General features: G+C 46.8%; 2 protein-coding genes across 2 annotated transcripts; one reads left to right on the forward strand and one right to left on the reverse strand.

Annotated features, from left to right (window-relative positions):
* Window positions 1–1067: 1067 nt before the first annotated feature.
* Window positions 1068–6969, forward strand: TRIM25 (tripartite motif containing 25; the record flags this gene model as incomplete). The annotated part of the gene is made up of 6 exons (XM_010151340.1): window positions 1068–1163; window positions 2038–2271; window positions 2774–2930; window positions 5505–5531; window positions 5877–5975; window positions 6437–6969. Coding segments are annotated over 6 exons (1146 nt in total), but the record flags the coding sequence as incomplete, so codon positions are not given.
* A 7956-nt stretch (window positions 6970–14925) lies between these two features.
* LOC104509408 (meteorin-like protein) lies at window positions 14926–15631 on the reverse strand (the record flags this gene model as incomplete). Its single annotated transcript, XM_010151341.1, is given in 3 exon segments — window positions 14926–14957; window positions 15227–15309; window positions 15311–15631. Coding segments are annotated over 3 exon segments (436 nt in total), but the record flags the coding sequence as incomplete, so codon positions are not given.
* Window positions 15632–15835: the final 204 nt, after the last annotated feature.

A 15835-nucleotide genomic window follows, 5' to 3' on the forward strand; every position in this document is an offset into this window, starting at 1 on the left:
CCTGCAGATGGCCAAAGCCAATGCCGAGGTGAGCAGCGGGGGCCACCGGCCCTGCCCCGGGCACCCCCGGGCACCCCCGGGGCCTGGAGAGTCCCTGGGTGCTGGGGTCGTGGGCTGCAGAGCACAAGGGAGAGGCTGGGGGAAGACCCGGGCTGCGAATCTCTTGCCTGGACTTGGAAACTGCTGTCCGCCCTGCAGCACGTCTGCGGAGTGGTTCCTGGCGTTTTCCTCCTCCCTCCGAGATGGTGCTCCTAGGATTTGGGAAGGGGCTGCCATGGGGCTGGGTCCCAGTTCCTCCCGTGCACTGGGCTGGCCAGCGAGGCCTCCTGCCTCTGTGGGTGTCGCTCCGAGCCTCCTCTGCTGCCCACCGCGCTGGTTTGCTGCCTGGCCTTGGCGGGGCTGACCGAGGGACTGCAGGCAGACGTGGCTCGGTGTATGTCTTCCGAAGCAAACGATGATAAAGGTAGCCCAGGGAGAGCTGTAGAGAGAAAAGCCAGGAGCAGGGAGTGGAATGGCAGGGCCTTCGTATCGCAGAGCGCAGCTGAAGATCAGAGGGTCGGTGGGTAAACTCTCATCTGTGTGGTGAGCGTGTGCACTGCTTACCCTGCGAAGTCCTCCCTGAGCCAGCATCATCTGGAACCAAAGGAGCAGGTAATTCACATCCGAGCAGTAAAATTCCCAGTTAAAAGAGGGCTGAGCGAGCGGTAGCATTGACCGAGTGCCCAAAGTCCAACCTGAGAGCGAACGTAAAGTTTATTCTTAGCACTGGGAACCGCTGTGCTGATGGAAGGGCTCCGTCCTTATCAAAAGAGTGAGTCAGCACCGTGCATCTTCCCACTGGGACAGGTGGAGCTGCGGGGAGGTGCCGGCTCCGCCATCCACACATGTACAGGAGAGCATTTTACATCCTGGAAGGTTTAAGGAGCAGTGAGTTTTAAGTGAATAGTACTGAATGCTTACACAGTTCAGAACTGTAAATACGGTTCTTACTCCAGTACGCATGACCCAGCTGAGAGCAGACATGGCAACGGCTTCTCTGAAAGACTTTCTGATTTCTTCTGTTGCAGTCAGCGCTGAAGAAGAGACTGATGGAGCTGTATAATCAGAGTGAGAGAGCTGCTCAAGCGATGAAAACCATGAAAACAAACCAAAGCCAAATTGCTGTAAGTGGGTAACAGTTCAAAACGCCGGCAGGTTGCTTGGCATACGCTGGGCACTGCGTGTTGATGATACTTGTACTGTTGTGACAGTGGCTGTAGTACTGAGATTGCGCTGGCAGGAGAAGACGTTATTGGGAAGGGACAGAAAAGAGGCATTTTGGCAGAGCCAGGCAGCTCCGAGGGAGATGGGAGTAACCCACCCTGCAAAGGCTTTATACCCCCACGTGCTGACACGCCCGGCCCGTAACTGGGCTTAAACCCATCCTTTTGCACCAGAAAGTGCCTCTATCTGCAGGCCAAGCTAAAGGATCAGCGAGCTGGAATGGCTGAACCAGGGCGGAAAGTCGGGGTGTCTCTTCCCCAGCAGTTACCACAAGGAATTCTCGCTCCTAGCTGACGAACAGGGTTGGTTTGTGCTGAGGCTGGATCGGGTACGTCTCGCACCATCCTTTCTGAACCGAGTGGTGGAGACCAAGAAGCTGCAAAGCCACTGGGGTAGCACTTCTGCGCTCCTCTGGAGCATCTCTCAGAGGATCAGGAATTGCTTTGGATAAACCAGAGATGCTGCATCTCAGGGGCAGAAGGCGTGGAAGTGGGCGTGCGGTGTCCGAGCTCGCGGTGGCACAGCCCTGTCCTGGTGCTGGTCACTGCTCGATGGCACGGCTGGCCTGGCCTCTGCCCAGCAGCCCCCGCCGGCTGCAGAGAGTGACAACTGGCCTGGTTTCTTGGGAGTAAATGAGTTTTCTTTCCAAGCTACGTAGAAGTGCATAGCTTTTCTATTGCCTGTTTCAACGTGTTTCTCAAAGGCCTGGGGGTTTCTTGTAGTAGTAAGCAGTACTTTGTCCACAAAACCAGTGTCTGTTTTTGTCCACTCCAGGAAACAGCTTCCAGAAAGAAAGATTTGATCAGAAGTGAGTTTTCAGAAATTAAAGCTTTAATTGAAGAAAGAGAAAACCAGACCTTAAAAATAATTGCAGATGAAGAAAAAAGAGTTTGCAATAAGTTTGATTATATTTACGGTGTTCTTGGAAGTAAGAAGAATGAGGTCCAGTCTCTCAGAGATCAGATTGAGATGGCACTGATGGAAAGTGATGAGATTCTGTTTTTGAAGGTAATACGTCCTTTAGATGCAAATCCAATTCTTCATGTTTCTTGAATGTGGAATCACAGAATCCTGCTGTGGTAGTGCTGCTCTCCAGACGCTTTTGGTCAAATGATGATAATGCAGTCGTGTGCAAGAACCTGCTATAAAGGATGTACCGGTAGTCACAAATACCAATGAGAGTGCTGAAATGAAGTGGCGCCTGCTAACTTCCCCCAGTTCCGCCCCTGCCACCAGCAGAGGGGCCAGTGACTGAGGGAATTCATCTCCATGAGGTGTTGCAGCTCTGTGCTGTGACACCATCTAGGGGACCTTTCTCACTGCTTCAGATGATGGTGGGGAACTCATACATGTGGGTTGCTGCGGAAATTTTGCCATGGGTTGTGTTTGCCTTCGATCCTTTGAATTTGAGATGAATGCACAAACCCCACTGCATTTGAAGTAACTTGGTTGTATTTTTCTGTCTGCTACACAAGGTGGTTTGCATGAGATCTTCCCTTTCTCCTTTCAGAGAGCAGCAGCACTGCAGCAAACGTCGACAAAAGATGTTTTCGTCCCTGTAATTGAAATGGACCAAAACTTGATACATTCCTCTTATCAGTCTGCCATTAACCTTAAAGACATTGTGAAACATGCTGTGACACAGTGTAGGGAGAAAAAAGCAGAAGGTACTGTATCACTGGGAGAACTGGTATTCTCTGCCTTGGCTTTTGTGCAGTTTTTAGTCAGGACACAGTTAATTTTCTTCAGTGGCCGATATGAGGCTGTATTTTTGGATTTGCCCTGAGAATAGTACTGGTAAAGTGTTTTTTAGTTGGTACTAAGGAGAGCTTGCATCAAATTCAAGGACTTTTTCAGCTTCTGATACTGCAGCTGTGTTCCCAACTTTTTCACTACAGGCACCATGGGGGGACACAGTTCAGAGAGCTGACCCAAACAGACCGGAGTATTTCATTCCATAGTACATCACGCTCAGTACATATGTGGGGAGTGGGCTGGGGGGCCATTAGCTCCTTTGCTTGCTCACCTGTTAGCTCACTTTTCTGCTAGCTTGCTCGCTCGTTAGTGAGTTGCTGGGTCAGTTGGCTTTCCTGGTCGTGCTGTTGCTCGTGGGGCTCGCTCAGACTCTGCTGCAGTCGCTCTTGGGCTCCAGCTTCCAGGCTCTCTGGCTCCGATTCTCGCTTCTTGGGACCTGGGTGTGCATCAGTCAGCAGGTAGTGAGCAATTGTAGCATATGATTTATTTTCTATTATTTTAATTAATTACTAGTAGTAGTTAATATTTTAATATTAATATTTTCAGCATCACTATAATATTATTTTATATTCAATTATTAAATAGTTCTTATTTCATGAGCTTCCTTGTGTTTTCCTCTGATTCTCCTCCTCCACTGGAGGAGTTGGGGAGGTGAGTGGCTGCGTGGTACTTAATTGCTAGCCAGGGTTAAACCATGACAGCTTTGAGCTCAAATGAGGCATCTTTCCCCTTCAATCCAAGCATCATTTAAAAAAAAGAAAGGTGCAGCAAATACAGTTGGTTAATATAAATTGTCTTCCAGCGTCTGTGGTCCTCCATTCCCAAACAAGAATGCCACAGTCTGGGCTAAACTAGGAGAAAAAGTGTGCCAGTGTCTCTTTACTTTTTATCTATACTTGGAGAAGCTGATGAGTGTCATGGTACTATGCCCTTCTGGCCCACCTCAGCCTTTATTCCTTACTGGAATGTATGGCTTTGTTCAGTAGCAGGGTTGGATACAGGTAGGATGTGGATTTGAGCGGAGACATAAAATGTTTTTGAGTGACAGGACTATCGTTACCCTGCTGTAAAGGTGCTGGTTGTGTAAGTGGTGTGGAACAAAGCCCTACTCACCGGGTTAAAAAAAAAGTATCTTTTGGATATTTTGGGGTTATCTTCTGTGCAGTTTCCAACTCTGCACAGAATTTCTGTCCACATCACTGAAAAATAAGATTGAAAAAATGGCCTTGCTCATGCATTACTGTTCCTGGCGATACAAACCGTAATGGAAAATATCACTGTTGCAGAAAAACCAACACCTGGGAAAACTAAGCCCTCTCCAGCAGCTTCTCTGAACAAAAACTTTGTTGCGAAAAAGCCCCCGGGGCCACGTAAGTAGTAAAGAACATCCTCTCCTAACTATGGCTTTACCGATAAACAGGAATTCAGGTGGTTACCCAAGAGCCGTTTGCTCCCGCGGTGATGCAGTGCTGTCTGTAGGAAGCGCGTTGGCGTGGGACGGGGAGGGTGTGCTGGGTGACATAGCGATGGATGCCCTGTGAGCTGTAAAGCAGCAAGCTGCCCAGCTATGGCGGTGCCTTCGCCTCGGCACGCGCGGTCCGTGCAGGCCGCGGGGCGAAGCCGAGCCTCCCCACCCTCTGGCTCTTGCAGGGCTTATTTCTCTAGTGCTGAACATCTGCTGGCTTGGTATGTATCAAATCCTGCCTACGAGCTGTTCACGTTCTGTTGGTTTTCCTTCCCCTCACAAGAGCACACCCACAAAGAGAAGACCCTTCAGCAGACTCAAGCCACTTCGCAAGGGGAAGCAGATACCAGTAAGTGGCAATGAACAGCAGCCTCGTGCAAACACCTTGCTGGCCGTGTCTTGCTTACAGCCCACGGGGGGGTGATAGAGACAGTCTTTGAGGCCGGTCATGGTGGCCAGCTGTGTCCAGCTTTCAGGGCTGCTGTGTCCAGATAGTGGTATTAATGCAGCACTCTAGCCTGTCTGGAAGGTCTTCCTTCTGTATTCTCTTTTTGAAATACATCCAAGCGTTAAGAAGCTACTTCTGTTATGTCCACTGAGCTCTTGACATGTGGCCTGTTCCTGGTTGAGAGCACTCAACGGGGTCTGCTGTGGGTTACTGGGATTGAGTGAACTTGTAGCTCCTGTTGCTGCGCTCGAAGAGCTGTTTTAAGAAGAGAAGGAATAGTCTGTGTGCTTCATGGGAACAGGCTTATTTCCACTCGCTGCATCCTGGAGTAGAGGTGAAGCTCCTTCCAGGCTTATGACCCTGTGAAATAGGAAGCAAATAGTACGTTGTGCTTCATGTGTGGCTTTCCAGTATGGGTGTACCTGTACACGGCTTCAACATGCTGGACTGTCAGCTTTGTCTACTGCTGCACCTTCACAACAGCCACGATGACACTGTTACAGTCTGTCAGTGGCTCTTCAGTCTCAGTAGAACTGACAGTTCACTCTTTTTCTTTTTTTGCTCCCCCTGCAGAGGAGAAAAAGAAACCTGTTAAAGCTGGTGAGTCCAAACTTTCAGCATACTTATTCCAGTTTTCATTGACTGCTCTTAAAAAGGTAAATGGATAGTCAGTGGTGTTGGTGTATTAAGCAGAAGTTCAGCTCTTGCTCTGAGAGGCTCTTAGTAGCGAGAGCGGTCAAGTACTGAAAGAGGTTGCCCAGAGGCAACCAGGAATTTCAAAACTTGACAAGACTGAGCAAGCTGAGCTAACGTGGAAGTGAACCCTGCTTGGAGCAGGAGGCTCAGCTGGATAAACTCTAGAGGTGCTCTCCAACCTCGGGCTGCCTGTGGCTGTGTGTTAAGCATGCGGGGTTTCTTCCTAACTCTCATCTTCTGTCGACACAGCACCAGCCACGGGGACAGTAAATGCTGCAGCTGCTGTTTCAACAACTAAAGAGCTTATTGACAGCTTTCTGAAGAAATCCAGAGAGGAGCTTCTGCAGTGTAAGACACCCAATGTTACACTACTTAAAGATGACCCTTCCGCACTTGTTGCACCGGTGTTACGTGCCCTCTGCAGTTACCTGGCAAAATGCTTTGGAGGGGGTTCAGTTAGCTTAGTAGGTTATCAACTACTTGTTACAAATGAAGGAAAACTTTGGAGGAAAAGGGAGCAGGAGGTTTCTAAGTGGTTCTTTTGCCAGATGAACCAAATTTGTCTTTGGTATTTGTGTATCTTTATGAAGGTAAATGAAGTTTTCTCAGCAATGGCTTTGGTTTTTCCCCAAATGACTGCATTAGGGTAGCCTAGAAATACAATGCAACACGTTTTCCTTTGAAATTAAATGCAGGCTTTTATGGCAGCGCAGGGAGATAAACAGGCACAGGAACAAGTGCCTAGGCAGGACAGTATAAATAAAAGTGCTTTGCTCTTCAGTACCTTCAAACAATTCATGTCATTGCAGATTCTGCCAACATCACGCTGGATTACAACACAGCTCATAACAAAGTGATTCTGTCTGAGAGATATACCAGGATGTCTGTCTCAGACACCCCCCTGAATTATAACCATCACCCTCAGCGCTTCACCGATTGTTCCCAAGTGCTGGGGTTCCAGTGCTTCAAGAGAGGTATCCACTACTGGGAAGTGGAACTGCAACAGAACAACTTCTGTGGCATCGGCATCTGCTACGGCAGCATGGCCCGGCAGGGGCCGGAGAGCCGCCTGGGGAGGAACAGCAGTTCGTGGTGCATTGAGTGGTTTAATTCCAAAATATCATCCTGGCATAATGATGTTGAAAAGTGCTTACCCAACGTGAAGGCGACCAAGATCGGTGTGCTGCTGCACTGCGAGGGAGGGTTTGTGATTTTCATGGCGGTGGGGGAGAAGCATAACTTGATCTACAAATTCAAATCCCAGTTTACTGAAGCCTTGTACCCTGCCTTCTGGTTATTTTCCACTGGCACTGTTCTCTCTCTCTGCCAAGAGAAACAGTAAGGTCTTGTATCTTAATTTAGTTCGCCTAAGTACTTACACGCAGATAATCAGTCCTGCAGCAACGCTTTGTATGTGTTAGTCTAAGTCTCAAAGATTGTTTTGTTTGAGATGAAAATCATTAGCTCTTTTAAGCAGTTTGGGAAATCTGCTGATTCTTTGTCTGAATTGCAAAAAACTTTAGGTAGTGATTTAGTAAAATGTTGATGATAGTAAAAACTATGATGAAAGGTTTTGCAAAGACCTTTACTGTCCTTCTAAAAGCAAAGTTATGATACAAACCGCTGTTAAATGTTGTCAGTGGCTGCTGTGGCTTGCTGTAAAGGATCCTTAGAATTAATTTTCAGGTCTAAAAGTGTTTCACAGGAAGCAATAACCCCTTTGAGAAAGAAACAGGAAGAACTCCGTGATAAATTAAGGTTTCAGGTTTGAGGTAGGTCTCAGTGTTGCCTTTCTCTGTACACAGACTGTTGTCCACAGTCAGGATTTACAACACCCCCGTTCTCAGTGTATGACTCCATGAGATGGTAGAGAATGAACTATTAAAATCAGTACGTTTGGTCCTATGACACTAAGTTATAAAGGCCAATGACAAATCGGAATGGAAACGTAGAGACTTAGGAGTTGATGGATAAGAAATGGTGTCAGGATCACTAGTAAATAAATGAGATCAACTCAGACTGGGAATACACCAGACAGTCTTCAGGAAAGCATCTTGCAGAGCAGCAGTATGTGGTCTGCAATGGTCCCGTTGGAGGATGAAGCCTTCTGTCTCATCTTCTGACCCAGAACAAGCTTCACTTCTTCACACTGAAGGCTCTGACAGGGTTTCTTTTTGTGTGCTGAGGAGTTCAGGGAGTGCATTTCTGGCTGGCATGGGGAGCTTAAAAGTGCTGTTCACTTAAAGCAGGGTCTGCTGTCACAAAGCTTTGTCACAAAGCTCCTCTTTGTGAGGTGGGACGTTCTCTGCTGGTGTAGCTTTAGCTGTTGAGGTGGTAGAAACTGGATTTTCTACGTGTTACTGGGACTCTGATTTGAGTAGCCTCCAGACAGGGTGCAGAGTACACAGAAAATGTTGCTTCCTGTCTGCGTGAAGCCTGCAGGCAGCCAGGCGAGTCTTTTGAAACATAGAGGGAATTAGCACAAAGGAGAATATACTTCCATTATCTCCTGGTGTTCTTTGCTTTGGGTTGTGGTATGTCTTCAGAAGTCCTCACCACATACAGAGGAATCTGTACTTCTGCATTTCCTTCTTAGAGCTTTCAAACGATCAGTAGGCAATCAGGGTATTTGGGTCTCATAGTGATTGGGCCTATAGCTTACTGATGCCTCTGGACTTACTGTGGTAGCTCTTACTACTTGTAGTAGCCCATGAAGAACAGGGAAGCTCACAAGAGAGATTTCCTGGACTTTGATTTGTAAAACTCTCCCTTATGAGACCACAGTGCTCCTGCTGGCTGCTCAGAAGGGAATCGTTGGAAGGCTTGAGGGAACCTCTGTGACTACGTTTCATGTTAGGCATAGTGCTTTAGAGAGGGACTTGCAAGGAATTCAGGCTTGGTGTCTCTATTTTTACTTCGTAAACTCTTAGTACTTTGTCAAGGATAGCCTTAGTCTGATTCCATTTCTGTAGCCAGAACAGGAGATGGAATTGGTGGTGGATCTGCACATGCCGTGGCTGTCTTTGGAGCAGCACTCTCTCGAGGGTCTCAGCTTTCCAAAGCACAGTCAGCACTAAAACTACCCAACTAAGCAAAACACTTCAAAAGGTGCTGAAGGAGGATGTGTCCTGCTACGAGCCAACCGTGAACGCAAAACTCTCCTTTTTCTGCACTTCAGTTTTCTGCAGTGAGGGACAAGAGCAGTTTCTTCTGAGAAAACCTGTCCCCTGAGCTGCCTGATCCACTCTGGGTGCTGAAGGAGTACTCCGAGCCCTCGTTCACGGGGAAAATGTGCTCCAGCAGTTTGTGCAGTGGAGAAAGTCCACATTTTCTATTGGTTGCTTCTTGACTGTAAAGGGCGTCAGTACTAATCTCTAAGACTACGGGCTTCTTCAGCCACAGTCTAGAGTGATACTCCAGCAAAGTAAAGAGCAGCCTTCCTTCTGCCACGCTGGACAAGGTGGGATTCTTTACGTGTGACACTGGTGTGTGACCAACAGTATGTAACACATAAGGTGTTGTGGATTGCCACAGGCAGTGAAACAAGCCTGCTGCTGTATTCCTGACTCTCTTTTGTTTTCTTTTGTGCTGTGAGTGACTAGAAACAAGAGAATGAGCTTCTAGATGAAAGGAGAAATACAGAACCGAATTGCTGCACTTCTGAAAACTCTTACTTTGGTTACCTTCAGATATCTTGGATATATGAAACACTGGGGTGCTGTAACATTAGAAAAAAATACTAGTTACAGCATGATAAATAATGGTTCAAAAGCCTCTTCAGCACACAGAAGTGTTTTTACCTGGCCAGTAACTATCAAAGCTGTACTGCTTTTAAACAAAATACAGATAAAAGCTTGTGTTTTAATTGTGCTTTTCTTTTTAATACCATAAAGAACCCAACTTATCCAGTCTAGAAAAAGAACCAATTCTGATGTTAAAGTCATGAGGATGGGGAATGATTTGCTTATAAATGTACAAGTGAGAGTAAATGGACAAACACTTGCCCCCTGAAAATACTCATCTGTTTACACTTAATCTTCTCTTCAGTTAAACACATAGTAAAATACTGCAGTTAGAAAACCAAATGCTTATGGAATTATAAACCAGTTGACTATACTGACAGATCAGCCATGTACCTCGGTACATACGCTCTGTGTTATTTCACATAGGTGTGTCAGCCAGACATCCCTGTCAGGGCAACAGGCATAGCTTCTATGCCATCTCTTTCACGATTGTGCCTGCAACTGTTTTAGAAGCTGACGGTTGTTGATCTTTTCAGCTGTAAAGTGAATGAATTGTGGCATTTTGATTTCAATAAATATGAATGGTAAACCCTAACTCTAAATGTTTTGTTCTGTGCTCAAAGTTGAATCAGGCAGTAAGGAAGGCAGAAGTGAAGATCCTACAGTGTACAAATAACAGGTCTTTTACTGCACAGCTGTTACATGAGAACTAGGGAAGAGAGGAGAGCTGCATAGGCTGGTGATAGTTTAGGACAGAGAATATCTCCTTCATCTGAGCTATGCACCCTTTACCAGGAACGCTGCATCCTAGCCAAGGGTGAGGGGATCATCCTATCCAGTACATGAAACAGAGACCTTTTTGGGCAAGCAAAAACATGGTCATCAGCTGGAGGAAGATGAATTACCAAGGACTCTGCGTGTGCAATAGGATTGCTTAAGCCGTAGGTGATGTCCAGCATCTGCCAGCTTAAGTTTTACATCTGGAAGCAGCAATAGGTGATGACTCCTAGTACTACTCGGTGAAATCAAACTAAGGGGCTTGTGGTTTGCAAGCTGCTGCCTTCCCCTGTGGCCAGTGGAAAGCAGCCAACCAGGAAACTGCTCTGGTGGCTCAACAGACTTGAAAGAAATCAGCCAAAACAAAGGCACCCACAAAACAGGTTATAGCTTGACTTTTCCACTTAAAGTTCTCCACGAGAGTTAGGCTGATGAAGGTTTTGGGGTATAAACTCTTGGATGAGTTCCCAGAGAGACAGACAATGACACTGCTTGATCAGCAGCAGCAGGGAGTACAGAAATCGGGAAAAAGAAATCATCTTCACTAACTACTTGTCTCACGATGTCCCTGGGATTGAGGTCAGAGTTTGGCCCCAGTTTCCAAAGAAAGACAAATAGGTGTTTGAGCCTGTGCAAACCTGACTGTGACTACAGCTCCAGTCTTCAGCAGGTACTGAAACCCCAGGGAAGTCAGCGTGCGCATTACTCCTATTTTCTTACTTGCTAATCTAATTTCCTCTTGATTTAGCTGTGTGATCACTTTTTCATAGCAAAAAGAACAATAGACTTGGACTCCAAATGCAAAAATACTTATCAGGATGTTTCCTAGCATTTGTTTCTTTTCCTAAAATAAAATCGTATCTGGCTACTGTTCAACAGACTGTTTCTATACCCGGTTCTCTGACTCCCTCCCATCTCTTCCCAATTCCCTCCCAGCTGAGTGGCTGTTACTTCTCAAATAATACGGCAGTTAAAAACGTGTCACGGCGTGGTCATTGACTCCGGTTCAGAGTTCATGTCGTTTAGACTGTCATTGGCAGCTATTTTGTCCCATTAAAAAGCTTAAGACAGCAATTTGTGAATCTTGCTCAGCCAAGTAGAACTGTGAAAAACCAGGAGTTATTTCAGAAGTCAATTAATTTGACTTCTGTGTTTCTCATTCAGTTTTTTTCCAGGCCTTGTCATGGGCTCATATCTGTCAGCTTCCTGTTTCCCAGGCTGCTATTGGATGCCATTACATTGCAAATAATGGGTTTATTCACACTATTTATTGGACTTTGTGTGGTAGACCCATTTGTATATCATTTTATGGTGTAACAATTCCATTTACATAAAGTATAGTCAATTATGTGAGCCTCACCAAAGCACTAAGGGGCCATGGGAGGAGCCACCATTAAAATAATAAAAGCTAATTGAAAAGTGGCAGATAATTTAGGTAAAAACGCCATCATGAGCAATACTTGATCCTAAAGTAGTTCAACAAACTTTTAAGGAGGCGAGTTAGTTGTATTTTGTCTGTGTTTGTATTAAACTCCTTAATGTTTTTCAGTGTAAGAAAAGCATTTGTACTTTTCACAGCACATACGTTCTGTTTTGAAAACCAAGGAGCTCGTGGTGGAGGAAGAAAGGATTTTTTGCTTTAGGGTTATGTTTTCCCCCAGTTTAGAGGCACATTCCACATTTGTATGTAAGGAAGGTTGTGCCTTAGAAGCCTGATCCTGCAAATCCTACTTTTATTCTCCTGACTGCAACAAGGTAATTTGTGTGTGGTCCACTGAGATCAAATTATCAGCAACACTTTTCAATTAACAGTTTCGCTTTTGGAGTCAGGAATATCATTCTTGCAAAAGTAAACCTCCTAGGATTCAAGTCAAGCATTCATTTTGCTTGGAACTGATACTCCAGCAGTTTGGCTCTCCTTAATCTTGGCACTGTGACAGGTAAGGACATGGCAGTTTTGCTGTAACTTCTCAAGTGCAGAGTGAAGAGGGCTGTTGCTCTGTGGCACGCTGCGGTGACTGGTCTGACAGCAGACCTGGAGCCCCTGTATTCCCTGTTGTCCCCCAGTTCATTTCAGGTACTTGCCTATGGATGACAGCGAGACTATTCCTTTAACTAGTGAGATATTTCCCTGAAGAGAGGAATAGCTATCTCAAACATTACTAGGATTATATCCCAAGTCAAAATGAAAAATGACCTAAGTATGACTGTACTAATTACTGGAGCATGACTTCCATATCTCTAAATTATCACTGCAGTGTACTGAAACCACAATTTACCACTTTGGAATGAACCACAGAATCACAGAGGTTGGAAAAGACCTATAAGATCATCCAGTCCACCCATCACCCCAACACTACCATACCCACTAGACCATGTCCTCAAGCACCACGTCTACACGTTCCTTGAACACCTCCAGGGATGCTGACTCCACCACTTCCCTGGGCAGCCTGTTCCAGTGCCTGACCACTCTTTTAGTGAAGAAGTTTTTCCTGTTAGCATTTAGGAAAATGATAAACATCCGTAACTCTGACTCTCTGTGACAATTATGGAAGCCTTGCTTGATTTCAAAAGAGTGAGATCAAGACCATTAAAAAGGGAGAAAAGATAGACTTCTGGTCAAGGACAGAAAGAGAAAAAATTATTCCTCTTCCCCTGCTGAAGATAATCATGCAAATCTGTGCAGAATGAGCTCCTAGGGGAGGTGTGAAGACATGGGCTCTCACTGACAGTGGAAGGTATTAGACACTTGAGTCAGCAGCAAAGCCCAGCACAAACCCCGATTTTGAGACGCTGGCATGCAGCTCCTGTCTCCCCACTAGAACTCTCAAGGTCCGAAAGCCGTGACTCGGTCACTTCATACTGTGACAGAAGACAGCGTTCTACTTTGTCATACAAACAGGGTTCTCATCCTTTTGTTGGAGACAAAATAACTCGGGATACATTCAGTGACATAACGAAGCAGTGGGCATTACAAATTTTTTGCATAATATGTTTTGTTTCTGTCTGTTCAGCCTCTTGTTGTCCGAGAAGACTAAAATGAGCACATAAATACAACCGTTGGCTCCCATTATACGTAAAATAACGCAGTCAGTGCAAGAAGGATTATTCCCCTTTAGCTTTTATTTTACTGTGGCTAAAGAAAGGGCTCTGGTTCAGTTAGAAACCTTGTGAGGCAAGATGCCAGGGGAAGAAACATCACTGCTGCCCTCGAAACTAAGTACTTGGAAAACCACAATATCACCCTAAACTGACAGAGCTTAAACACCACGAGATGAAATTAAAGTGCCCTGACCTAACCACAGTTCCTTGCCGGGACAGCGTCTGTCCACCATATCACACTAATGAAGTCACTGTAATTAAAGTGGGTATGACCCGACCTTATGTTACTCTTCAACAACCTCACTGCTCTTCCACTGATTCACATTTGCCATCGCATCCCAACGGAACCACTGGCTGCTTTGTCCCACCGTTACTCATGTCTGCATCTAAATGTCCTCTGTCTTGACCTTGGAAGAAATTTGCACCCATGTAAACAGCAGTAGCACTACTGACTTCAGCTCAGCAGAACACTTTTTGAGTGTGGGCATGGTATATGCTACATTTTTTTGGAGAAAATATTTTGTTTTCATTTGTTTCAGTATTTAAAACAAATATTCTAACTTTTCTGGGGAAAACAGGTAACAGAGCTTTTTACCCCACCACTTGGAAACATTCAGGTGCCTCCACTAGTTACTAGTATCAGGATAGTTATGTCAACTCTATGCAATACAGGGAGAGTGCAGTCAAGTACAATTAACACATCCAGCATCCATGATCTCTAATAAGCTCTTCGTTATTCTCACTGACTGCAAGACTTCAAGACCTGGCACGTACCTACCCACCATCATTTTTCAACCTTTTTCGGTTCTGCTTTGACAGAAAGAGGGGAAAATCCTCCTATATTACTTCTAGATTACAAAAGACAAGAATAAAGACAGGCATCTATGTGTGCACTGGGAGCCACCACAGCTTCAGACAACGCGTAACTCCACGGCCAGGAACATTCCAGTATTGCCTACTGAAACGTCAGTAATCCAGCAGCGTAAGCCATTCAATAGGTTAGTGACAAAAAACACTCCATGCCACATCTGAAGCCTTCACGAGTCTAACACCAGGTTGTAGGGTTCATCGAATAATCAGGCTGTGTCCCCCCATAAATGTAATTTGTTATCCACACAGTCAGTATACACCCCGTTGGTTATCAAAAGCTCCCACCTTGAGTACTGGGCAATCAGGCCAGCCATCCTGTGAAGCACCCTCTAAAATAAACACGTTCCCGAGTTACTGCCTCGAAGCTCCAGCAAACAGCAAAGTCACAGGAAGAGGCACCTTGGACAGGTTAACAGAGGAAAGGACAACCCAGAAGTGCTACAGCTGCTGGCTTTATTTAGCCTCTCTGTTTTAAAAGCAGGTTCTTGCCATTGCCAGGTGGTCTAAATACCCCCCTTTTAACAGGTGGTTTGCCCAGGGTATTCACTATTGCAGCAGCAGTAGGTGGGTCCTGACTTTTCAGAACTGGGATGGAAAAGAGCCCTCTTCAACCTCAGTGCTCCCTGGATACATCCATGGGGGGGGCGGAGATAAGTGTTATTAAGGTGCATGAAACTCAAGCAATTTAGGTGGCTAATCCTGTTTTCAAAAAGGGCATTCTAATTTCCAGTGACCATCTGGGGGCCTCGGGCTCCTGATGAATTTAAATCTCTTCTGAACACGGGCTTTAGACTCACAAAGCCCACTCAGGTGTTCTCAGTGATGGTACTGCCAGGGGCTGGGGACACCCAAGGACACAGCACATACACCCAGGACCAAGCTGGCTGCTGGTTCCCTCCTGTGCCTACAGGATGCCCCGACAGTGGAAATCTGAAGACACACTGCGCCTGCCGAACAGTCAGCGTGCTGGCAGAAGGACCTCCACTGCAGTGACAAACCCCTCGGCACAAAACTGTCACTAGGGACGCACTGCCCAGGTCAGTGGGTGTGGGATGCCACCTTGGATCTGCCCCAACAGTGGAGCCCCGCGGCTGGCTCTGCTCTTACCTTCGACCAGGGTCATCTTTCCGAAGTCGGGGCCAGCAACACTCTGGTTGCTCAGCAGCTCATACTGGAAGCTGGCCGTCCGGCATGTCCCTCTGCGGGCTGGCCTGCAGGAAGAGGGCCACTCGTTGTGGTGCGTGGGCACTGAAGCAAGACACGTGGTGGGGATGGGCCCCTTCTGCCTTGCTTACCACCAGATGCAGCTGCCTAGCACGTTCCACATAGATGCTGGCACCCTGGAAGTCACTGGAGGGCTTGATGCAGACAGTGGTGTGCTGGGTGCTGGCGAGGCTGGGCTCCAGAACGACATGCGGGGCTCGTGCCGGGTACATCCATTCCAGGGAGCCCTCGGTGCAGCGCAGATGGACCTGCTCCACCACCTGGGAACAGGGCTCCCGGCTCAAACCGCTGCCAAGACAAGACCACCCGTCCGTCAGCAGCAATACCCACGGCACAGGCACAGCCCAGCAGACACTGCCGCGCTGGCCGCCCAAAGACACAGTCCTCCTCCCAAATCTACCTCTACCCCAGCGCTGATTAGAGGTCAGCCTCCCCTCTGACCACAGCCGCAGTGCCACGGGGAGGGGGATGGCTCCCACCTCGCGCCGCGCC

This window comes from Eurypyga helias, unplaced genomic scaffold (genome assembly GCF_000690775.1).
Source record: "Eurypyga helias isolate BGI_N326 unplaced genomic scaffold, ASM69077v1 scaffold8165, whole genome shotgun sequence".
In the NCBI taxonomy this organism is placed as follows: Eukaryota; Metazoa; Chordata; class Aves; order Eurypygiformes; family Eurypygidae; genus Eurypyga; species Eurypyga helias.